Source organism: Vitis riparia, chromosome 3, assembly GCF_004353265.1.
Source record: "Vitis riparia cultivar Riparia Gloire de Montpellier isolate 1030 chromosome 3, EGFV_Vit.rip_1.0, whole genome shotgun sequence".
NCBI lineage: Eukaryota > Viridiplantae > Streptophyta > Magnoliopsida > Vitales > Vitaceae > Vitis > Vitis riparia.
The window spans coordinates 9,831,521-9,858,310 of NC_048433.1; the positions used below are offsets into that span (position 1 = coordinate 9,831,521).

Genomic DNA, 26,790 nt, shown 5'->3' on the forward strand with positions numbered 1-26,790 from the left:
AGGAAAATGTACTAAGTGTACAAGGGTGTACAAGACTACCATCTATAAAAAAATTTAATCGATTTTGAATCACTTTTTCATTTTCCTTGTCACCCATAGATTGCATACCTATGTCATGCAATTTATTTAACTTTCACATGAAAATTTTGATACTTTTCTTAGTAATAATGTTTGGGGAAAAAAAATTTAATCATAATTCATCCACCATTTTGTTAGCCAAACCATTAGAAATAAGATTAATATATCTACGTGGACACACAACTTAAGAGGGATATATTGTATCATTGTACAATGATGTTACACTAACTGTACAAGGGAAATGTACTAAGTGTACAAGGGAAATATACTAAGTGGGTGTACAAGGCTATCATTTGTGAAAGATTTTAGTCGATTTTGAATCATTTCTTTATTTTTTTTGTTACCCATAAATTGTTTATGAAATTTGCACTATTATATAAGGGTGTTACACTAACTATAAAAGAGTATTCCACTCATTGTGTAAGGCAATGTACTAACTATATGGGGTAAATGTACTAATTATACAAGGGTGTACAAGGTTATCTTTTATGCAAGATTTTAATCAATTTTGAACTTTTTTTTTTCTTGTCACCTAAGGATTGAACACTTTTCCCCCACACATTCCTTCACCTAAAAATTGTTTTAATTTGAAATTTTAAATTTCATCATCCAAAATTTGTAATTGCATATTTCATTTAAGTAATTTTAACAATATTTTTTCTTATTACATTTACATCCTATATAAAGGAAAATTAACCATAATATTTAGGTATTACTTTTTTTTTTTTGTGAAATCAAATTAATATAAATGGATAACACATTAATGTCATTGTTTCAAATAACTTAAGACAATATAAACAACATATAATAACTGTTAAGGAAAAATTATGAATATTTTTTTACCAAACTATGTCATTTAGATCTTCTCTACCAAAATTAAAACATAGGAAATAAAATTAAAATTAATCACATTTAAAGTGTTTATTACAAGTAAACCGAATGAAATATATATTTTTACTATTTTACCTTTATAAACATAATGTTAGCAGATATTAAAAAAATCATATTTAAATAGAATTAAAAAGGATAAAAAATTATCTTTGTAACATTTGTAATTTTTTTTTTATAAAAATCATTAATTTAAATTATCAAGTTAATTTAAAATAATTTTTTGTTGTAATTATAGTTTTAAAGATTCTACGATTTTATATTATTACTTTTAATTTATTTTCTTTGATTTTTTATTTTAAATTTCATCTAAACTTGTTTTTTCTTACATTTATATGTTTTCTATTATATCCTTATTTAAAGTGATTTTCATCTAATCTGTATTCCATTATATTCTCTTTTCATTTTTAATGTGTTGTTATACCTCTTTACATAACAAAAGATTTTATTATTTTTCATCTACAAAACTTTATACAAAAGATATCATGTACGGGAAAAAAAAATAAAAAAAGAGAAAATTATGATATAATTTACATACACATCTCTTAATATGATACATTTGCTTGACTTAATGACATCATGCTTTAATAATTTAAATCATGTCAAGTCCACATCTATTTTAGATTTAAAAAGGCATTTGAATATTTTTCAAATTATTAAGTTATAATACATTATTCAATTAAAAATTAATTATCACCATTAGTTAAAAGATGATCATGTTACAAAATAATATATTAAAACAATATCAATGTATTGTCCAAAAAATAGAGAAAATATTCAAATAATTGTCTACAACCTTAAAGATATTTATATATATATTGGATAAAAAAGAATAATAATATTTTTTTAAGGTGTTTAAAAATTATTTATTATATATTTTGTAAGTTTAAAAAAAAATATTTTATGAGGTATTTAAAAAAACTTTATTTTAAAAATATAGTAATAATCATTTTCAACCATTGATTACCAATATTTAATTTATTAGGCATGGTTTTTGGGAGAAAAATAATTGATGAAAATAGTAACACCTTTTTAGAGAAGAATTAATTTACATGTCCCACCTATTAATATGTGAGAGAAAAAGATAAGGTGAATGATGAAAGAGAGAGGGAAAAAAAGAATGAAAGAAAGTGGAAAGTTAGTTGTTTTCTTTTTCTTTTTGACAATAAAGGGCATTTTAGGAAAATTAAATGTTTCATATCCTTCTTTTTAATTTGTAGACTTTCTTTAGGTGTTGGGCTTAAATATGAAACTTATGAGGATCTTTTATCAATTTTTGGACCCAGCTGGGCCCAAAACACAATTCTCCCTAATAATAATAATAATGATAATAATAATAAGATTTTGAAAGTTTGAATTAATAATAATAATAATAATAATGGTAAGATTTTGAAAGTGTGAATTAATAATAATGTTAATAATAATAATAAGATTTTAAAAGTTAAATAATGATAATAATAATAATAGTAATAATAAAATCACCCTAGCAACCCTATTCCAGTCCAAGTCCATCAGCAAACCTCAAGCCCAAATCCAAACCTCCAAGTCCACCAACAAAGCCCAAAGCTAAGCCCATCACCATCACAACCCATTTATTTGAGAAGACATTGACTTCCATCAGCTTGCTTGGGCTGGGCTCCCACTCAAGCCCAAACCCAACATCATGGGCAAGCCCAAGTCCATCACCAACACAACCCTCCTATCCACCTGGGCATCGTCATCTCCACCAGCAGCGACGTAATGGAGGAGGAAGGGGTGGCGGCTATCCAGCAGCATCCATGCAAACGCTGCCGCTGCGGTGGCGGGCGCAACCGCCCATGATGGCCGGAGCAGGTCGCTGAACCACACGCCGCCGATGAAGGCACCGGAGGCGACGAGGACTATGAGAGCGGAGGTGGTTGAGATGGCGAGGGCAGGAACCACTGCATGCCGCTTCGGATTGGCGTCGATCTTGCTATGCCGGCGGCGCTAGAGAAGAGATGCATGGAGAGGAGGAGAAAGAGGAAGGGAAAGAGAAAGAGAAAAAGAGAGAGGAAAGGTGGTGGCATGCATGGCACGGGAAATGGGTATACGTGAGCAAGGATGACCCGGGTGGGAATGGTGATGATGAACTGTGGGTATGATATGGTAATGGGAGTGTGAATGATGGTCTCGGGTGCATGCGTGATAATCACGTACACATGGGACTTGAGAAACTGGAAGGGGTGAGATGAGTGATTACATAAAAGAGTGAGAAGACATGCACATACACACTCGCTGGAATAGTCACAAATTCCCTTCATTACAGCTAGTGGGTTCGTAACTGGTCTTTACCGGTGAGGGGATCTCAAGCTAGAGTTACAAAAATGCTTGAGAAATAGAGTCTCATTAACCCCAAGCCAAACCATAAGGATAACAACGAGATCAACAACAATAACGAGAAAATAATCCAGAAAAACAACGAGATTCAATATATTATCCAACCCAAACTAATGAGTAATGTGAAGCAAACCGAAACGAGAAGGAGATGAGATGAATATGAATCAAAGTAAGTAAAAGACTCACCTCAAACTCGCCTGCAGCTGCTCGTTTCCCTGTTATCTCTGTGACCCTCTACCAAAATACGCTCCACTGCTCTCCAGGTCCTTTCTTGCTCCCTCGCCTCAGTGTCCTCCCCGAGAAAAGAAACTCCTCCAACTTACCTCCTGAACCCCCCTCAGCTTTCCACCTTTTCACCAGCAAAACTCATCTCAAGATATTTTTTCTTTTTCCGCCTTTTTTTTTCCACAGCCCTCACCTACTCTCTGCCTTCTGTCCCATCTGGCCGCCATCACCAGCTAGCCCGATCACATCCCGTGGCCGCCCAAGGCAGCCTGTTTCCCGGGTGGTCAGCAAATAGTAATAATAGAAAAAAGCCAGCTATCCATCTGGGGGGTCTACAAATAGCATAATTTTAAAATTATTTTTTATGTTAGATTTTTTTTTTTTTTTTAAATGTTTTTAAAGAATACACTGCTCCTACATAAAACCCTTTTTATTATGGAGTATGGGATGTATGGGTTTTGGGTCATGAATTTCAGATGGACCCTAGGATGGGCAGGAAGCTTTTTCCACGCTTCTAGTCTTCTATCAATTTTCATTAAATGCGTTATGGCGTATTTGTTTTAATGTGTTGACGATAGTGTGAGTCTTCTGACATTGACATAGAATATAATATTTTTCATTCCAACCCTTCACAACTTGCTAAAATCAAGGTCTCACCTCATACACCATCTTTTATTTTATATGTGTGAAATCCAACCCTATTAAATTTAAGTTATGGAGGGTCAAATAAATTGATTGCGATCTTATCGGCACGTAGCATGCTACATTAATGGTTTGTATTAGAGGAGAAAAATGATGACAAGTAACAATCACAAATAATAAAATTTTGGGGTAATAAATGAGGATAGATACGAAAAAAACACGATTATGTTTTAGGGATAGAAAAGTACGATGATAACGAGGCGCGTTCGGATGGGTCCGCACTATCTCATTTATATAAAATTATTCTCAACTTCATAGTAAGAAAAATTAAACTAGTGGGACAAGACGGGGTGAAATAGGTATTAAAAATTCTCATATCAACCTTGTTTAATTTTTCTTAAAAAATTTATATATATATTTTTATTTTTTAATTACATTAAAATAAATATATTTTATAAATAATTGAAATATTATAAATTTGTTATAACTTATTTTATTAAAAAATATTTTTTTATTATTATTATAATATATATTAAAAATAAAAAAATAAAAAATTAAATTAAATTAATTTTATATATAATCAGGTAGGACAGGACGAGACAAGATAATACTTGAACCAATTTATTTAAATTTTAAACTCGTCGTATTAGGGGTGAGTAAAAAAAAAACCTACCACATTGTCATAGACAAGATTAATATTGAACTTGATTTTCTTGTAATGCAAAAAATACCCAATCATAAAAAATTATATAAAATGAATTTATATTGTGTGAATATGTTGTATCATTTACTATGCTTTAAACTTTTAATCCTCTAGTGATTTTCTAAAGATATATATTTTTTAAATAATAAAAATAAATAAGTTAAATTGTAAAATTTTGATTTGAAAAAAAGCTTATTTCGATATCTAACTTTAAATTATTATTTTACATGATCTTAACATGATTTTTTTTATATCATATAATAATAATACATATTGTATGAAAATCTAAAATATATCCAAGAATTCTAAAAAAAAAACGGTTAGTCCTCCCTTTTTAGCATATGAAAATTATATTTTAAAAATATTATTAATATTACATTTTAATGAAACTTTCATTAATTACTTGTAACAACCTTAGTTATATTATTAATAATATAAAACAAAAAAAGACAAAAAATAATTTTAAATTATAAAAAATATTAGTTTTTATTTAAAATTTAACTCATTCAATTATAAAATATAAAAATTGAATTAAATTAAAAAAAAACAAAAAAAAAGTTTTAAAAAATATATACCTAAAAGTCTATTAATATGTAGATTGTATTTTTTTTTTTACTTTTTTTTAACTAAAAAAGAAACGAAAAAATAAATAAAATATTTTAAAAATGAAATTAAAGAGGTAGAATAAACGTGTCACTTGAATATCAAAAGGACGAGTAAAAAGGAAAAAGTGGAGAAAGAGAGAAAGATTTATATAAAAGAATGAGAAGTACGACACCCACAAATACATTCACATTTTATTTTCTTTAATGGTATTTTTATCTTTTATATTTTATATTCTTAATATTAATTATGTCGAATATGCGAAATTCAGATCCATTATTTAGTTTGATTGCCCCTATGAAAAAATCTTGAGAGATGACTCAAAAGCCCGCACAGGGCCAAACTGGAGCCCAGAAAAGGGGAGTTCCCCATAAACCCTGATTGGTGGGGCGGCTATATATGTCCAGGGGCAGATAATGTCTATAAATAGAGAATTGACTAGCATTAGTTTCTTGCTGCATAGCCATTAATTCGTGAGAGACACATGGATGCAGATAGGAAGCACGTGCATGCAGATACGAAGCTGAGATATTATGTAACATATATAGGAAGGTAGACTGAGTAGGGATGGGTCCATCACTTGCATTTCTAAATGGTAAGAAAATTCCACCACGCCACTCGGTTCAGAGCCACTTGAATGCACTGCAGATAGGAGCAGAGGAAGCTAGCTGGCGAACATCGTTATACTTACATCATGTAACTGTTGCGCCAGAGGACAAAAATATATATACAATATCTACGACTCATGAAACTTCTAGAGAAAATTCCATTGAAAAGTTTTGCATATATAAGATTTAGGCTATGTTTAGTTATTAGAAATTACGAAGGAAAGAAAAAAAATATTAAAGAAAATAATTTTTTCATATTTGATTGTATAATAAAAAATATTAAAGAAAATAAAATATAATTAAAACTAATTAAAACTTATGTATTTTTAAATTATTTAATTTTATATTGATGAGTTAAAATAAATAAAATGAATTTGAAGTAATAAAAAAAATGATTTATTAACTTTTAATCTATTTTTTTATTTTTCTTCATTTTTTTCTTTCCTTCTACTTTTCCTTTGTATTTTCTTTTCCTCGCATTTTCCCTCAAATTTTCCGAAAACCAAACATAGCCTTACGGTATATCCTATCTGCCATAAAAGGGCCAAACCATAATAAATGAGAAGCTATACGACTCAACTCCAACATAATTACTCTAATGTAGTTGGCTCTTTTAGGTACTTGAATATTTCCCAATTGCTCTGGTGCATTTACGGTTATTGCTTCTATGAACATAGTAGCTAAATAATTCCAACGTGTTACATAAGACAAATATTGTATAATTTTCGATTTTCTGTAATTTGATCCATCCCTTTGTGTAAATAACCTAGTATTGATTCACAGTCAATAACATTTTCACCATCTAAAGTAACGGTGAGTTGAAGAACACCGTGCATTGATGGGTGATGAGGACCCATATTGACTATCAGGAGAGAAAGTGACAATTAGCATCAATTTCTCTTAGGGACCTTACCTTTCTCGGAGGACTTGAAGACGACGGAGAACTTGTGTATGATGAAGATGGGCTTGAGCTTGAAGAAGAGGGACTGCTTTTTCAGCGGAGCATACACGTTGACGCTGACTTTTTTGCTCTTTCTGTCTCGGTTACTTTTGCGTGTAATGGGAGGAACATGAGTCATTTTACTTCATGATGTATTTCTCACTCTAGTTTTTTTCTCGAATCTTTATCTTATTTGTCTTTCATAACTTTTTCTGTGTCCTAAAATCTCTTCTCTATTATTCTTTTTAGAAAAAGAAATGTATTCTAAATTGGAATTTGAGATATCTCCCCCAAACCATCGCTTATATACTCCCGTTGGCCATTGGCTCATAGGCCATAAGGCCATAGAAGATGGAACTCAACACCTTCCTCTTGCTTTGCATGCCACTGGTCCTGTGCCTCTTCTTCCTTCAATTTCTGCGCCCATCATCCCACGCTACCAAGCTACCGCCTGGCCCGACTGGCCTCCCCATTTTGGGCTCCCTACTCCAAATTGGCAAACTTCCTCATCACTCACTTGCAAGATTGGCGAAAATCCACGGCCCTCTCATCACCCTCCGCCTTGGGTCCATCACCACCGTCGTCGCCTCCTCTCCCCAGACAGCCAAACTAATTCTCCAAACACATGGCCAGAACTTCCTGGACCGTCCTGTTCCCGAGGCCATCGACAGTCCTCAAGGCACAATCGGATGGACTCCTGTGGACCATGTATGGCGCAGCCGCCGCCGTGTTTGCAACAACCACTTGTTCACATCCCAGAGCCTGGACTCACTCCAACACCTTCGATACAAAAAGGTGGAACAACTTCTCCAACATATCCGTAAGCATTGTGTTTCCGGTACACCAGTGGATATCGGCCTACTCGCCTCTGCCACCAACTTGAACGTGCTATCAAACGCCATTTTCTCTGTTGACCTTGTTGATCCAGGATTTGAGTCGGCTCAGGATTTCAGGGATCTGGTGTGGGGAATCATGGAGGGCGCTGGCAAGTTTAATATTTCAGATTATTTTCCCATGTTTCGAAGGTTCGATTTGCTAGGTGTGAAGCGTGACACTTTTTCATCTTATAGAAGGTTTTATGAAATAGTTGGTGATATAATCAAAAGCCGTATCAAGTGTAGAGCCTCCAATCCGGTGAGCAGGAATGACGACTTCTTGGATGTGATTCTTGATCAGTGCCAAGAAGATGGCTCTTATTTCGATTCTGAAAATATCCAGGTTTTGATTGTGGTAAGACCCATTAATTAATTCACATCTCTAATTTTAATTAAACTCAATCTAATGTTATTTTTTGTAAACTTAATGAGTTGGCGCTTAGTACCAGTCCGCTGCTACAGAGAAATTTATTGTAGAATGTTGGTAGAGTGTTTGTCTGCGTGTGAGTGTTTTAAAGTGAAAAAAGAAAGTCCCACGTTGGAAAGTCATAAGAAATTGTAGTTGGTATTTATACCACCACCTCCTTCGGCTTCATTTGCTTGTGCAAACGGTAAGAGGAGTCTTGTGCCCCTAGGCGGCCCAAGTTCACCCTAAAATTCGGGTGGCTCAGGCCGAAAAACCTATGATGCCTTACGTGTCTGTGTCCGCTCGCGCTACTTGGCCTCTTGGACTTGGATGCATGTGCATGTTAACAATTTTCACTTTTTGGCAGGAACTGTTTTATGCTGGAAGTGATACATCTACCATAACAACTGAATGGGCAATGACTGAATTTCTTCGAAATCCAGGGGTGATGCAAAAGGTTCGGCAGGAACTTAACGAAGTAATCGGGGCAGGTCAAATGGTTAGAGAATCAGATATGGATCGACTTCCATATTTTCAAGCTGTTGTGAAAGAGACACTCAGACTCCACCCGGCTGGGCCCCTTCTCTTACCTTTTAAAGCAAAGAATGATGTGGAATTATGCGGTTTCACCATACCCAGTAACAGTCATGTCCTTGTGAATATGTGGGCTATTGCAAGAGATCCAAGTTATTGGGAGGATCCTTTATCCTTCCTTCCTGAAAGATTCTTGGGCTCTAAGATAGATTATAGAGGCCAAGATTTTGAATATATACCATTTGGAGCTGGTAGGCGAATCTGCCCAGGCATGCCTCTTGCCGTCAGAATGGTTCAACTAGTGTTAGCTTCCATTATCCACTCCTTCAACTGGAAGCTTCCTGAAGGAACAACCCCACTGACCATTGACATGCAAGAACATTGCGGAGCTACCTTGAAGAAGGCCATTCCTCTTTCTGCCATTCCATTTATAGAAGAAAATTAAGATCGACTCATCATGAGTCCATCTTTCTTCCTTTAATATGGGACTGTTGTGGCTACCTATCTTTCTATCTATGCATACACATAACTAGAATGCCTTGTGCATTGCAGTCACCGTGATATTATAGCTAGCTCACTTGACTTGATATATCATCGTAGTGGCCAGCCAGTGTGCTCTTGCATGGTGGTGCATAGCCTTAGTCTTATACAAGAGTTTGTGGTTCTTAATTACTTCTAAACTAAAAATTAATTTAGTGAACAATCTTTTTTGGTCAATTGCAATTGTATAATTGCTATATTATGCAACGTGACTAAATTCAGTCATTTAAGCTCACAACTTACACATTGGGACTTATTGTGTAGAAGGGATTGCTAGCTAAATAATTTTGTTAAATGACTAATAAAGTGTTGGAGAATAAATGCTTTTAATTTTGAAAGAATTAATGGATTCAATGTTCCTACATTATATGCTTTCATTTTCTCATGTGTGTGATCCTATGATTTAGGAAAGCAATTGGTTTATAGTATATTGGACTAAGTAAATTCCCTTATGCAACTCAAGAATCTATGTAAAAAATATACTATTTGTTATATCTAAGGGATTTTATCTAAAAAAAAAAATGATTTGTAAAATCTTTATTATTATTATTATTATAAAAGGAATATGCTTTGTCAAAAGGATTTTTGTACCTTTTTAGTGACTCATCATACATGAATGAGCAAATGAACCGAGGAGTATGGATGGTAAATCAATAAAGTGGACAGGTACTATCTTAGTTAAAAACAAAAAGCAACAACAAAAAAAAAAAAGCAAAGATAAGATGACCAAGGCTTCTATCAAATCTTAAAATTAATTTCTATCTAGAACTTGGATATTTAATTACTTTGGAAAACAGATGTCTCAAATCTATCAAACATCTTAGTTAATTTAGTTTTCAATTTATGCATTTACAACCTTGATAAGTATCTTCTATATCTTGTCTAAGTCAAACCATACATGGGATTTATTTCTACTGATTTAAACACAAAAACATAACAAAACCAATCAATACCTTATTGTGTTATTGCTACTTCTCTTTCATATTCTTCACCTTCATGCTATCTTTTCTGAATCACACAAAATTACCTAAATATGGTGAAGGATTCTTTCTCAAGACTTTATTTGGTTGCCAAAAAATTAGAATAGAGAAGAAAAGGAAAACTAAAACTTTGTTAAGAATTTGTCAAAAGCAAAATCTTGATGTGTAAAAATCTACCTAAAATGTTGAGCATTCGGAAGCTTGGATACTTCTTGTTATGAAAAATCATAACACCTAAACACAACAAGAAAAAATAAATAAAATAAAGAAGATAAAATATTTACGTGGTCCAGTATATCCATTGGAAAGGGAGATCAAATTTATTATAAATATCAAGATTACACATTTCAAACTCTTTCAACCTTTTTCTACTCAAAACCCAATACACCATTTATTTTTCTTACTTTTTTCTTCTCTCTATATATCTCTCTCTCTAACACTATAAATCTATCATAGAACAACAAATTTATAAAGTTCTATGCATTAACCTTAAACCAATAGTTTTCTAATCCTAGTTAAACTTTAAAAAAGTAATTTACTAAAACAAAACCCTATAAATATTGACTTTCCTAAAAATAAAAAATTAAATAATTTGAGTCAAATTTCAACAATCTCCATCTTGACTCAAATTCCCTCAATACTGCATGACCAATGAGAATAAACAAGTGTCAAGTTTAAACTTGACTCCATAAATCATCTTTATCTTCTTCATAACTTCATTCCTTTTGCAATTACTCTCATTCTTATACCAATGAGTACTCTTAGATGAAAATGGAGTCTTGATCAACTTGTTGCACTTTTCTACTTTGAAAACTTTTTTAACACTAGCAAAAGATTCATGGCTTAGCTCTACCTTCATAGCTCTACCTAAAATTGTTTTTTCAATTAAAATGTATAAATTTTTCACCTTTTTCCCTTTCGTCATTGTCAAAGCATCTTTATTGATACTCATAATACCATTTTTTTTGCATAAAAAATCATAAATCAGAATGTCGAAAGCCCCTAAAGAAATCAAACTCCTCTTCAACTTAGGAATATGCTTAACATCAATTAATGGCCTCACAATATTATCAAACATTCTCACCTTTATAGTACCAACCCCAATTACTTTAGAGCATGAATCATTGCTCATTCAAATAATAGTAATATCACATTTCTTATAAGTATTAGACTACTCCTTATATGAACACATATGAAAGGAATATCAAAAAATCTAAAATCCAAGAGTTAGCAAAATTTTCATCAACTATAACAAAAAGAACATTACTTTTATCAAACTTTTCACCAACAATATTAGTAGAATTTGAAGTCTCTTGGGATTCTAATTTTTCCTTACTTCTAAATGCTTGTCAATTCTTCACAATATCTTCTGATATGTCCCTTTTTGTAGTAATAATAACACTCTATGTCCCTTCAAAAGCGTGATTGGGAACGATCATCTCTCCTATCTTGATTCCTACTTTGTGATTTACTCTTACCATGATGTGGTTCAAAATTCATTAAAAGAGTTTGTCTAATATGAGATGAACTACTTGACTGCTTAATGTTTTCAGTTCCTAAAAGAGTAGTTGACACCTCATCCACCATCAACATTCTTTCCAACTAAGAGTATAGTCACCATTGTCTCATATGATTTTGGTAGTGATGCCAATAAAAAAATGGTTTGATCTTTCTCATCAATCTTAACCTTTAAACTTAACAATAGGGTGACACATTTATTAAATTTATTTATATGATTCCTAACATTCATTTCTTCATTCATATCGTTAACCCAAATAGTTGTTTTTTCAAATATATGTGATTTGTAGGGATTTTGACATAAATTTTTTTAACTTCTCCCATAAATCAAAAGGAGACTTCTCATCCGAAACACTATACTTTATTTCGAAAGCTAGACTTAAATGAATGCTACTTACCATTCTTACTTCTAATTCTTCCCAATCTTCATCTATCATACTCAATGTTTTTTTGCATTGTAATGCTCGGAGAAGTTCTTGTTGCACCAAAACATCTTTAATGGTGATCTACCAAATACTGAAATTACTTTTTCCATCAAAGGCTCAATATTATATTTTAAGTCCAACATTATCTTGAAAATAATTTTTCCATGATCTTCACACCATGACTTTGATACCACTTGTTGAGTATGCAGAAGTTCTGATACTTTTGTTGGAAATAATCACAACACCCAAATGTAACAAGAAAAAATAAAATATAGAAGACAAAATATTTGCATGACTCAGTGTAATAATAGGAAATGAAGATAAAATTTATTATAAACATCAAGATTACAAATTTCAAATTCTCAACCTTTATCTACTCAAAGCCCAATATGCTCTTTGCCTATCTTTCTTAACTATCTTCTTACTTTTTTTTCTTCTCTCTCTATCTCTCTCACTATAAATATATCATAAAACCACATTTTATAGAGTTCCATGAATTAACCCTAAACCAACCATTTCGTAATCCTAGTCAAACTTTAAAAAGTAATTTACTAAAACACAAATTCTATAAATATTGTTTTTCCTAAAAGTAAAAAATTAAATAATTTGAGTCAAATCTCAACACTAAAAACATTAATAATGAGAGTTTATATAAGTTCCTAACTTTAAAAAGAGGTGATGTATTTCTATAGGTCACTTATTATAAGCCTTCTCCACTTCATTTTGGAATAGTACTTCAAAATTCTAGATCATGCAATGGTTTCCATATTTTGCTACTTTTGACCTCCATTTTGGCTTTTCATCACTTGTATCGAACTCCAAGTCTCTCCCACTACTTTTAAACTTGCTTCAACAAAATATTTTCTCACTCAAAAATCATCTAAATCATAATTTTTATTTTTCTATTGCATTCTTCACCAGATTGAGTCATCAACCCTTAAATACAAACTTAGCACAAATTTAAGTTGAGATGAACTAACACACACTCAAAATACATTTAAAATCCTTATCTTAAGTATGTTAAAATCTCATTTTGAATGTTAATCACCAATTATTGTTATGAAGTGGTAGGCATACTTAGAAGTTGTCTAAGAAGTTTTATGTTTTGACTTTATGTTATACTTTTTGAAGTACTGTAGTATCATGACATTGTAATAGGATATATTTAAGCTTTATCAACATTAATTAGATCATAAAGATTGATTGGAATATTGATATTTTGATAGGAAACCAATAATTAAAATGACCATTCAATCCTAATAATACATATTATACTTTGGTTATGGAAAATGATTTGCAATTAAAGATGGGCTTAAAGAATTAACCAAAGTAATTTGGGAATCTATTGGAATAAAGAATGGGGTTTTTACAATATATGTGAAAATTTTGCCCTATGGGCATTTTCAATATTTCATGTGTTCAAATATTTTCATAGAGGAATATGGGATGCATTTGGATATGTTAGTTTCATCTTGATTTTATTTATGGGGTTTACTAATTTTTTTGGCATGGGAAATGATTTTAAAGTAATGCAAAACTTAAGTCCGTTATTGTTGTATTATATAACGAAGGTGTTAGAACTTATAACTTTTTGAATATTTAATAATTTAATTCATACTTAGAAATAAATTAAATATGCACTTTTATTAGAAGCCCTGTTAAGGTATTTTCAAATTTATAATATGAGAATGTTTTAAAATTTATATGAAAGACATCGTAGAATAATAATATAATTAGAAACCATTAACCTAAATGAAAGAAACTAACATTTTTTTTGTTCTATTCCATAAGGAGGGTTGTTGGGAAAAGAAAAATAGAGAAAAAAAAAAAAATATTATTTATAAAATAAGAAAAGTTCTTCTATAGAATATATGGATATATATATATATATATAAACAAAAACAAAAACAAAAAATAAAACCCTCAAGTAGCCCCCTTTTCTTTGATTGCTATTTTTTCAACACATCTTTAAAAAATGCTTGTAAAGAATCTATGTCCTCGAGGACAGAAAAATTGAGAAGGATATTGTTGAAAATTCTTTGGCGGGAAATTTCAAAAAGTTATGAATTAATTTGTAATAAATTCAACAATATTGAATGTAAGAATCAAAAAAATGTTAGGATATTGTCTTTTAATTTTGTATATTTTTTGCTAATACTTGGAATAAAGAAATTCTTTATTCAAATTTACTTTTGGAAAAAAATAATTCAAAAGGTCAAAATTTTAAAATTTTCATAAAAATCTTTGGCTTTAAGTTGCCCTCGGACCGTTATTGCTAATATGGCAAAAATTGTAACTTTAAAGTCTAGCACAATTTGTGCTTTTTGATGTGCAATTAATTTCAAACTAGTGTTTTTGAGTAATTAATTTTCATTAAATTTTCTATTTTGAATAATCCTCCTCTACTTGACGTAGCAACCCTACAACAATAAATCACTAGCTCTATTTGTGAGAAACAAGAGTAAACTAACATAAAAAAAAAAAATAATAGATATGACAAAGCAAAACTAAATACTATTCAAGATAACAACAAAAGCATAAAAAGTAATAATTTAGGCCTTAAGATTAAATATAACCCAAAAGTAACAAAATGTCATAAAAGAAAAGTGACAACATACCCCACATGACTAAGGATAACTAACTATGTCATCATGTTATGGACCTTGAGACTACCTCTTAGGACTAACTTTAGCTCATGCCCAACTTCAAATAGACCTATAGGCTTCTTATTTGAAAAGAAAAAATTGATTAAATGGAGTAAATAAAAGTCCAGTAAATGTTTATGATACACTAGTGTAGGATGGTCAATCTAATGACTTAAACCCAAATTAGGCTTGGATCACCTAATCCAACCTACTTGGCTCCTAATTAATCAATTAGTCCTATAATTAATTAGCCCATTCCAAAAAGATCATTCATAAGATCTAGTGCAACCTTACATTTTTACCAAAACGCCCTTATGTACACTTATGAATTACAAACCCAAAATATCCTCAAAGCATGTCGCCATAAAACACGAGCTCGAATAGGGACCATTGAGACCCATAGGAAAGTAATGGCTTTCTTAGAATCCAATTCTAAAGTTGATTCAATACTCCACTAAAGAGAGTCAACTTTAGTATAGAGAGATGACTTGAATCTATAGCAGATTATTCTTTCTACGATGTCCTTAAAAATAAGACATGATGTAACAAAGTCAGACTTGACTACCCCTTGCTATCCCTTTTATGTATTAACATTAATTTAAGTATTCAATTCATCTCTTACATTGTACATGACTTGGGTGCATTAAGAGTTGCATAAAGGTTACTAGTTATAGGTTCTTTGTAAGTAAATAAATTGTTCCTAGTCAGTTAATGGATTTGGGCAATCCAGTAGAGACTATAGAGCACCACCTTCTAATTAGAAGGATGATTTGTCTTGGTCGTTGGGATAGGTTTCGTATGTTTTGGGAACTAGTGTATGTGATGCACATTTGACAGGACTTATAGTGAATCATGACGCAAGACTATCAATTATCCCGATTCACCAAGCTACTATACTGTATGGACTCTTAACCTTGATAGGATATTGAGTTTGTGTCAAAATCAACAAGAGACTTTAACTTGTGGGTAAGACCCTAAAGTGACCATATATCTCTATAGATTAGGTCACTGTTGATAGAGACTGGTGGCAACAGGTATTCTCAATAAAGACATCATGATATCTCATGGGTTTGAGACAATGTGTCCCATTGAATGATAAAAAAGACATGTGATACTGAAATATATGGTTGTAGTAATTCCTTTAATGGAATTTGACATATGCTCTTTAGAGTTAAAGTACGTCAGTTGATCACATAATAAGTGAGATATGTAACTCAATTATTAGAGAGGTAATCTTGATAGGTGATATCACTACCTTATTAGATTACAAACACCAATTCATGGGAAGTTTGCATGTAGTGGATAATAGGTCACATACCTGAGCTTTGTTTCGTTGTTATTTACATAGGATATTAAAGTGCAATTGATTTTCTATAGTGGGATGTTGAATCAACTTCAGAATTGAATTTTAAGAGAGCCAATACTCCTATGGGTCCCAATGGTCCTCGTTGTGAGCTCATATACCATTATGACACGATTTATGAGGATTTGATTGGTTATACGTTCATTCTTGTGCATAAAGTCGTTTTTGTAATTACGTAAGGTTGCATAAGGGATAGTCAATAAGTTCTCTAGATTGGGATAATTAATTAATTGGGTGACTTTGTGTGATTAATTAATTAATTAGCACCCATTTTAGGCTAGATTAAGCGACTCAAGCCTTGGTGGGTTCAAGTCACTTAAGCCCAATAGGGGAACCCTATAAATACCCCTTAAGGGTTACAGTTTCCATTACTTTATGGTGTATAGTAAAATGTCTCGACTTTGACACAACACAAACATGACCCACTTACACAAATTGTCATCTCCAGCATTAGATCTTCATCTTTTTTTTTTTTTTTTCCTTTTTTCTTTTTTAATAGGATCTTTAAATTAATTATAAATTAAAAAAATTTGCAATACTTTTTAATTCAATTATTCATATCTTAGTCATATTATCTTGTCTTAATCATTTTTTTTTAAAAAAAAAGTTGTATCTAATATTATTATTTGTGTTTAGTTAAATTTTCTAGATGGAAATTGGACTAGGAGATGTAACAAATAAGGTAAATAATAAGATATCAAATTGATGGCTAATAAACTCTTGATCTCCAATATTGGATGTGTATGATGAAATTTATGTATTAAATAAGAGTACAAATGAATAAGATCAAGGTGTAAAGGTATAAAAACGAATGAGATTTGGATAAAAGTCTTAAGATTCAACCAAAAAGTGTGTAGGTGACACCACTCTTTTCGATGTCTAATGAAAAGTAACTTTCAGTTGACAACAAATTAAATGAGTTATTGAAACAAAGCTGAGAATTGAGCATCTGTTGAAGTAAGTTTGGATTCATATCACAAATTAAATGAGTACAATTGAGATGGGACTTGGGCATATGTAAAAATAACTTTGAGTTATGAAAACAAATGGAAATTTTCTTCATTTGGACCATGTTGACTTAGTTGATCTTCACCTTGAGGTTCCATTGTATTTGTAGCAGTTCCAATATTCAGCACTTGAGTAGATGAATTAGTTCTTTCCAACGTCCCCTTAGAATTTCGTTCCTAATGGAGCATACAAGGGTTCACCTACACAGCAAACAAAGGAAAACCAAAACACAACAAAAAAAAAAAAGAAAAGAGAAAAAGAAAAAGAAAAATGAAATCTGGAAGAAAAATAAGATGAAAGTGGAGAATTGGTAAAGAGAACTTCACCAATCTTGTGATGTGGATCACAAGGGTTAATTCTCACCAAAGAAAATGCCTCAATCACCTTGGCACCATCCCCGGAAACGGCGCCATTTTTTATCGCTCGGATTTTGTCGTTTATTGGATCAAAACAAAATTTATAACCTAATTCACTATTCTATAGCAATTTGTACCCGATCAAAAAGTGGCTTTTAGTACAAACTACTGTAGTATAGTGGTATTTAGGTATTGTCCACAAGGATGGATTATTCTCGGTAATTAAGACTTGAACGAGATGATAAGAAATGATGGTGATCAAGTGAAATTTACTTGAAATTGCATGATAAAATTCCAAAATAACAATGTATTCAAATTGAGAGGAAAATGAAGTGTAAAAGAGAAGAAAATTAATAAGATGTGAGATTCTCGGAGTTAGGATTTTCTAGAGAGCAATTTCCATGGTGAATAGGTGTTGAGATCTAATTTCATCAAGTGAGATTGAAAACCTAAATTTTCATCTAAACCGATTTTTGATTTAGCTTTAGGTCTAGATCTAATTTCTCTCCAAATTAGGTAATCTAATCCAAGAGATCAATTTAAATCATATATTCAATTCATCTTAAATTATCTTCCGATGATTCACATAATGCAACTATTCAATCTCATTAAATCTAGAGAATTTGATGAATCTACCTAGCTTGCATTGTAGTGATCATCCAAGACAATTTGAAGAGAAAAATCCCCAAATTTCAATTAATCAATCAATTGGATCAAATTACCTTAGCAATTCAAGCTCAATTCTCCAATTTACCATAGATCTTGCCTCTATATCCTCCCTCCTCTGAGAAAAACGAGATTTAGCCACTCATGCTTGGAGATTTGATCTCACAAGACATGTTTGGCTACCGAGAAAATAAGAGAAACTGAAGGAAAATGGAGAATTATATAGAGAGAAGAAGTATGAAAAGTTCTACAATTAGAAAATGTATCAAAGGTAAAAAAAAGTTCTTAAATGAGTCCATCTCGTTTCTATTTATAGGCCAAGGTAAAAAGGACACTTGGCAACATTTTAGAGGTCTTCCGGATGCTTCTTCATCAAGGAATCTGGAGAAAATGCATTTTCGCACGAGCCCCTAGCAATCTCGCATGATGATGCGAAGTGGAAAATCCATCAGCTTCAATTTCGTTCTTCTGGAGTGTTTCACATGATTGTGCGAAAATTTCGCATGGTCATGCGAAATCACTTTTTCACAATTTCCTTATGTGCTGCAGCCAACATCCTTCCTGTTTCATTTCGCATGACTATGCGAATGCGAAAATTTCGCATGGTCATGCGAAATTGAAAATCATGCTATTCCGACTCCTCTTTGCAATTTCTCTCATTTCTTCATTTTTAATCCATCTCCACCACCTTCAATTAAGCTCCAAAGCTTGGTCCAAGTGCATTTCCTCTTCCTCCTCATCCAAATTATGCACCCTCCTCCATTCCATTTTCCATTTGTCACTTTATGCTTCAAAAAATCACCTTAAAATATCTCCAAAACTCAACAAAGAACCATTAGTATCTCTAGCAAGGGTAGCAATGTATTATTTGGGCATATTAGGCATAATTACTACTCAAAAGGTGTGAAACTCATGAAAGTTAGTATCTAAAATGTGTGGTTTTTGAGTAGTAATCAGCTAATAAACTCTTGATCTCCAATATTGGATGTGTATGATGAAATTTATGTATTAAATAAGAGTACAAATGAATAAGATCAAGGTGTAAAGGTATAAAAACGAATGAGATTTGGATAAAAGTCTTAAGATTCAACCAAAAAGTGTGTAGGTGACACCACTCTTTTCGATGTTTAGTGAAAAGTAACTTTTAGTTGACAACAAATTAAATGAGTTATTGAAACAAAGTTGAGAATTGAGCATCTGTTGAAGTAAGTTTGGATTCATATCACAAATTAAATGAGTACAATTGAGATGGGACTTGGGCATATGTAAAAATAACTTTGAGTTATGAAAACAAATTAAACCAGTGAAAACTACAATTTCAATGATATGATTGAGATGAGATTAAGGTATATGTCAAAATAACTTTCAATTTTGACAATAGATCGAATAAGTGAGAAATATAATTTCAATGATATGATTAGATGATACAACTAGAATTTCTATATTGTATGTTCATATATCTTTAAAATTTAACTAAAAACATTCTTTCTTATTCTAATTAATGGTAGAAGATAAAAATAATAATAATATATTTCCTATCTTTTAAAACGAAAATTCAATCAACTTTCTAGCACAACATTTAAACAAAAGTAACACAAATTTAAAAAAATAATAATTAAAATTTTATCAAAAGTGATTTTGAGAGAGATAAAAGCATCTTCTAAAATTTATAAGTATTTCTTTATATAAATCTAATATTTATCAAAATTTTAAAAATCCAAGATTAAAAGTGATATATGAAATTTTTTGACGTTATGTGATCCTTTCAAAAAATGCATTTTATTACATAAAGCTTTATTAAAAACTTTGGATCCTCAATTATTGTAGTGTTTCCAACTTTAACACAACTCTGGCAGGTCAGCTGCAAGTTATCTGTGTCATGCCCGTGAGACTACAGAGAAAAAGAAATTGGCAATACAAGGAAACAAGTAGGATATTTAGGATCCAAAGTTTTTATTTCATTTGTTCATGTTTCTGGTCATGTGTTGCATAGACCCAAAGTTAATTTTCTATTTGGTATAAAAAAGGGTGGTGTCATGTGTACACTTTTGGTCCGAGTACTTTGAAGGTATACCTAAATCTTATTCATTTATATTTTTATATCTTAATTACATTTATTTGTATTATCATTCAACTATCTAAATTTCATCATACACATTCATATAAAGAGTGGACATCCTTTTACAAGCTCGGGCAAATGGGCAATCATGTTCACAACCAAGACAACTTATGGAAGTGTTGGATCGTGAAGTCTCAACCAGTTTTGTTGTAAGAAATTAGATTTAACCCTTTTATATTTTAGAGTTTTTTTTTTTTGTTTTTTTAGTGTGTGCGACTGCAATTAATTGAAAGGATGGTGAGAGTTTTACATTGTGTTCAAGGCAATATTATGACCTTGAATCCAAAATTTTGAGACCTAATTTGCCAAAGTTGAAGTAGTTTGTTTATACCCAATTTTACTTTATTTGATCAGCACTTTAAAAAAATAAAAATAAAAATTTTAAGAAGGAAAGAAAAAAAAGATATGAAAATAACTTAGCATCCACCTACTGTACCAAGTGTACTTTTAGTAGGTATCAAAAATCATCTTCAATTAGATGACAACACATATACATTTTCAAATTCTATTGTTTATACCTTAAATTCCATTTATCTATAACATTTTACATTGATCCCATTCATTTGTACAGTCGTTCAATTATCTAATCTAATCTATATATTCAATGTCTACATTTAGAGTTCAATAGGTACTACTATGGTACCTTAGCATTATCGAATAAGTTGAAATGGGGCTTCCTAATTTGAATTCATTCCACCTCTTCCTAACACAACCTTAGCATAATCTTACATTCTTCTGTTTTAACTTATCACTCCCTGCTGCTCTTACTCCTTGATCTCTGCTACCTCATTCCTCAATTAGGTTTAATTTTCAACCAGCCATGCATCAACTAAACAAGTGGTTGGTTTTTGGGTATTTTCAAGATTTTTGTAATGTAAGTAAAATCTTTTACTATATTTATTATATGCTTCTCAAAGAAAGATGTCACCTTGGGAAGATGGAGCAGAAATGTCAGTGCATGAACTAAAGCTTTATATGACCGGAGACCCACAAGGATTCCTATCCATTATTGTTCACAGCATAGTTTTGATCTGATCCAATAGACTAATGTTCAAGGGGTAGAATTTTGAACTGATCCTCCATAGCTGGATTAGACATCCCTCTTACCAAGAATCCTATACTGAACATGGAAATACTGTTTTTAATTCATAAAACAAAAATAGAGGCATCAGTGAACACCCTCCAATGGCCTGTATATTTCTATCTAAAACCATTTGTACGTATCAATAGTCTGAAGAAACATCCAGTCAGACAGCTGCGTTATAGTTTATCCTATTAAAGTGCCTCCTTCCATTAAGATGAGAGGCCATGTCAAGCTCACTAGTGCGGCTCACATTACAGATATTGCACCATGATCCCCAGTCTTTCATTCTACCACCACTTTGCTTTGGTTCTTCTGATGGCCTTGCAAGTCTCAGGGACTAGCGCCTTCTCCTCCTGATTTTGTTATTCTTCTGCTCCAGTCCATTGCTAGATGCACACTTGTGTTGCTCACCAGGTCTCTTCACTGTCGAAGAAGCTGAGATTCCATTGTTTTTGGTCTGATCAGATTTGTTTTCCATTGAAGCAGATGGGGAACCATTGGTTTTGGTTGCCTGGTTTTTGGCTTTCAGCTGCTCAGAAGTGGCCTTATGTCTCTCCCCTTGAAGATGGGAATTCAACAGTCCAGCTGCCCTTTCTGCTATCTCCTCAGCACAGGTTGTAGTACTTTTAGTTTCACCAAGATTTAACTCTGTTCGTTTAACCTGAAAATGTAGCAGTTTGTAAAAGTTTAACATAATGCTGTTTGTTGGTTTGCCCTGATTTTGGACTCTAAAAGACATAATCTCAGCAGAGCATAGTTTTGATAAGAGGCAAGAAATTAATGGGAAAAGGGTACTTACGACCATAATCAGTCCCTCATTTTGGTAAGCCATATATCTGGTAAACAAACATGGGCATGATACTTAAAATCCTATGGTATATTGACTAAACATCAAGAACCGTATGCAATAATTAGAGTTCCAACCTCCATGGTTCTAAAGATAACCAGAGTGATGATGTCTTATGCCAAGGAAGGGGGGTGTTATAGCCCTGTAGATGCTGATGTCATGGATGGAAGCTCGATCTTCCTGGTTAACCATGAGACATCAATGCATGACTAAGATGGATGCAAAAAAATGGATTTGAGTACTTCAATCCTTTGAATTAAAGAGGCTGACCATGGCATAGGTCCCTATGATTTGAAGCAGAAGGGAATCCTTCCACTCAGCCCAATGAGCCAGAATTGCATGGTCATGATGGACTCAGAGGAAAGAGTATTACCACTTCACTCTTTCAAGATGAAGAGGATACTACATGACATTTATCCTATGATCAAGGGAATAATGGGGTTGACAAAAGTCAGACACATGTCAAGGCATCCTTGTCAAAGGTCGACTTAGGTACAAGACAGTAATGCTGATATGCCTCACCCAGTTGTGAATACACTGAATTACTGAAGGGACTGCGCTTTCCATTCATAAAGGATGACAAAAATTACTGAAGTTGTTGAGGTAACTACAAAACAATATTAGGCCATTTTTCATCTTAGCTATTTTCCACTCTCATTGCATTTCACACAAGAGTTGTGCATGTTTCTAAGGTCATTCATTACTCATGTCTAAATTTTATCGATATCTGGAAATTTGTCTTCAACTTGTATCCGAATATGTTTGTAGGGGCAAAATTAATCCTAGTGAAATATGAGGTTCCATTTAAATATATCAAGAAACCTTACCCACTTTGCCGTACCACCAAATGTTCTCTGTGCTACTTTTGTAACTTTGATCTCCTCCTTAGCAACATTAGGACCTTCACACTTCACATGATTTGAGCAAAAATCCAAAACCATTCAACACCCATGTCTCAATAATAATAATCCTAGTGTAAAGACAGGCTTCTTTGTAAATAAAAAGGAAAACTTACCCGCTTTGCTCCATCCCCATTTTTTTTTATCTCTGTTACTTCAACTTGGATCTCCTTTTGAGCAACATTGAGCTCTTCACACTGCCACTGCAGTGAGAAAAAGGTGAGAATGATCAATCATCAAAGGAATTCATGAATTGCAAAAACATGCATCAATATATTATTATTTTGAAAATTATGGATTAGTTTACTATCAAAATATCCTTTAATCACAGAAACATACATAAAGTCGTTTTCTATGAAAACCAAGGCCATTGAGTCAAATGGATTAGTAATCTACATGAGCAACATTTCTCTGGGGACCTAACTCCATAGAAATGAAATAGCCACATCAGACTACTTGCCTGTTCCACTTTTTTCTCCGGTGCTACAGGTTCTTTGATCTCTTTCACTTCAACATTAGGCTTCGTGCTCTTCAACTGAAGCATAAGTCATGTATAAAGAAGAGGACAGTGGGAGAGAAACCACAGCCAACATGTTTCCAGAAGACATGATTTTACCAGGCTATCACATTTGAATCTGATTATGCATGTATGATTACATAAATCTAAATGCACATGCATATGTGCAAAAAGGAGAACATAAGTCCATATAGACATGTACATGAATTTAGATCAAACAATGCTAGACAACCTGCTATATTCATTTTTACCTGAACATCTCAAACAAAACTCTCTGTTTGACTTGTTGATAAGCCTACATATAATGGCATACCTTACTAGCAAGGAGTTTCTCCAAAGCTTCAGCTCCATTCTCTTTAATATATTGATCTGCTGCAACAAGAAAGTTTTCTCTGCTAGGAGACAACTTTTTTGATTCATTGAAGAGCCAATTCACGACAACTTGTGGGTCCATGGACAAGCATGGATGAACAAGGTGTTGATAGACATAATATGAACCATCAAAATGAGGCATCACCAGGCAGCAGATGATCATCAGCTTTATGTAAGGCCAGAATGGTATCCTGACATGCATTATATAAGAAAATAACATGGTCAAAAAAATACATAATCTCATGATGATAAGGCAAGTAGAAAAAATGATCATGTAATCATCTTATCTTCCAAGAAAAAGCAAACTACACACCGATTTTTTAGACACCAGTTACAAAAAGGAAACAAAGAATCCAGTTTTATCATTAGAATTGTGAACAGATTAGAGCTTTCAATGGGTCCAAAGATGATCTGCATTTGCCCCAATTAAGCTTGAACTGAGAGATTAAATCCAGTTGCCATACACAAACCTGTCAGATTCTGAATTTTTTTTTTTCCATTTATTTCTTAGCATCCAAATGATGCATAAAGCTTAATTTAATTTCAAGGCAGACAAATTCCATGGAAATAAGTTCATCCATGCTTTCAAACAGGACAGTAAGTCCCATTTCATCGTTTATATTTCATCAATTTCTACAATATCTACAATTATCTTGAAATCAAGAATAAATCCCATATTAGCTTAGAAAATTCCATGAATTCAGCCAAACATCAATACCCCTTTAGACCATTTGTCCAAATGAAAATTATCGTCCTTAAAAAAACCAAAATAAACCACTTGTTTTTCAGATGTTATAACCTGTCTGCTAATCAGATTGTGGGCATTTGTCAAAGCAGAGAAATGAGGGAAATAGAATACATGGAGGCCTGTAACATTAAGCGTCTCCATTATTGTCACAGGGAAGCAAAGTGAAAAAAGCAACTCCAAATTCCCAATAGGCAAAGAAATGAACCACACAGGGTTACATATAGTATAATGCAGTTGAGCAAAATTACCATTCAAGGAGCTTGGCAAAAGCTTGATCAAAGAGTGAAATCAAGGAAAATAGAACCCAATACGTCACCAACTTCCGAAAGTCTGAGATTGAGTTAGTCTCAATTACCCAAATTGAAGAATATCTGTGAAGAACCAAGATGATGTTGATGATTATTATGGTAGTAACTAATAATCCTTTGCTTTTTCAGTTTCTCAACACAATTAATAAACATATATGACCGAACTAGGAATTCATAGGACAAGAAAAGAGTAAACAAATTATCATATCTTGAGTCTTAAGACGAACACTTACAGAGGATAACCCAGTGCAAAGAGAGGCCTGCAAGTAGAAATCCAAACAAATTAACAAACAATAATCACAAGAATGTGGGCAATTCAAACAAAAGAGATAATCAAAGCAAATCCCAGTTTTGTACTCAAACACAGAATTCCACTTCATTTCCAAAATTTTCCATGGCGAGAAAATGCGTGGACACCATACCAGCCAAGAAGATCAAAGCATGCAGCTGAGAATTTGAGAACATTCATAACACCCATCTTGGAATTGAAGAATGAGCTGGGCTTTCTCAGCTTATCCGTGAAGAGAAAGGGAAGGAGAAAAACGAAGAAGATTCTTGAAGTGTGCTCTTTTGGAGTACTTTTTAGTGTTTATAAGAGACCGAAAAGAAGACTGGGAGCAACAAGATACCAAGAAGAATTCTGTGGACGTGTTTGTTACGCGGAATGAAGAGTGGCATCACCTCATTCCTTTCCTATTCCTTTTCTCCTTCCTCTTCTCTTTCATTCCCCTCCAACAATTTCATTCCCTCTAACAATGGGAATAGAATGAAAAGTGTTTCCAATCAAAATAAAATCTCACTTGTAAATAAAATTTTAAACCATGAGATATTTTGATTCTTTAATATAAATTATTTTTAAAATTTTTAAAATTAAAGATTTGTTTAGATAAGTTGTTTTCAAAAATAATTTTGTAAAAAGCACAAATTGTAAATTCAATTTATATAATATAAATTAAATTTAATTCAAATATTTTTTTTAAATAAAAACTATTTTTAATTACAAATAAATTTTAAAAATAAATATTTTTAATAAAATGTGAATATTAATAATATAATAAAATCATAAATTATATTTTTTATAAATATTATAAAAATATAAATACTAACATTAATTGATTTATTTTATTAAAAATAAATAATAATAGTTAAAAGTTAATAATTTTTAAGACTATTTATATGATTTTATAGATGTTATAAAAATATAGGTATTACCATCTTATAAAAACAAAATTAATTTATTTTCTTTCTTGTTTTATTGTAATTTACATTGTATATTGTAATTAGAAACTATTAACTACAACAAAATAATACAACATACCAAAAATCAACACAATTAAACACCCCAAGAACAAGGCAAAAGGAGGAACACATCAAGTTTATTTGAAAAATTAGGATTTGTTTGACAGTATTTTTTAAAAGAAAGAAAATAAAGTATTAAAGAAAATCATTTTCCCATTTTTGGTTATCCTACAAAAAATACCAAAGAAAATAAATATAATTAAAAATAATTAGAAATTTATGTATTTTTAAATTAT

At 32.0% G+C, this 26,790-nt stretch overlaps 2 protein-coding genes across 2 annotated transcripts; one reads left to right on the forward strand and one right to left on the reverse strand.

Annotated features, from left to right (window-relative positions):
* Positions 1-6,967: 6,967 nt before the first annotated feature.
* LOC117911462 (geraniol 8-hydroxylase-like) lies at positions 6,968-9,577 on the forward strand. Its single transcript, XM_034825851.1, has 2 exons — positions 6,968-8,275; positions 8,694-9,577. The coding sequence occupies exons 1-2, from the start codon at positions 7,397-7,399 to the stop codon at positions 9,303-9,305; spliced, it is 1,491 nt and encodes a 496-aa protein (XP_034681742.1). The 5' UTR covers positions 6,968-7,396; the 3' UTR covers positions 9,306-9,577.
* An 11,922-nt stretch (positions 9,578-21,499) lies between these two features.
* Positions 21,500-25,870, reverse strand: LOC117911541 (HVA22-like protein a). Its single transcript, XM_034825947.1, has 8 exons — positions 25,678-25,870; positions 25,489-25,515; positions 25,196-25,318; positions 24,141-24,390; positions 23,771-23,845; positions 23,427-23,513; positions 23,239-23,319; positions 21,500-22,225 (listed from the first exon to the last, which is right to left on the reverse strand). Exons 1-8 carry the CDS (start codon positions 25,731-25,733, stop codon positions 21,902-21,904), a joined length of 1,023 nt encoding a protein of 340 aa, XP_034681838.1. The 5' UTR covers positions 25,734-25,870; the 3' UTR covers positions 21,500-21,901.
* Positions 25,871-26,790: the final 920 nt, after the last annotated feature.

Bases quoted from the DNA above. Each gene is read 5' to 3' on its own strand.
- LOC117911541 (XM_034825947.1), bottom strand. From the start codon at position 25,733: ATGGGTGTTATGAATGTTCTCAAATTCTCAGCTGCATGCTTTGATCTT. The intron at 24,391-25,195 runs GTAATTTTGCTC...AATGCATGTCAG, and splicing joins TTTGCCAAGCTCCTTGAATG to GATACCATTCTGGCCTTACA. The intron at 22,226-23,238 runs GTAAGGTTTCTT...CTACATTTTCAG, and splicing joins TTGGTGGTACGGCAAAGTGG to GTTAAACGAACAGAGTTAAA.
- LOC117911462 (XM_034825851.1), top strand. From the start codon at position 7,397: ATGGAACTCAACACCTTCCTCTTGCTTTGCATGCCACTGGTCCTGTGC. The intron at 8,276-8,693 runs GTAAGACCCATT...ACTTTTTGGCAG, and splicing joins ATATCCAGGTTTTGATTGTG to GAACTGTTTTATGCTGGAAG.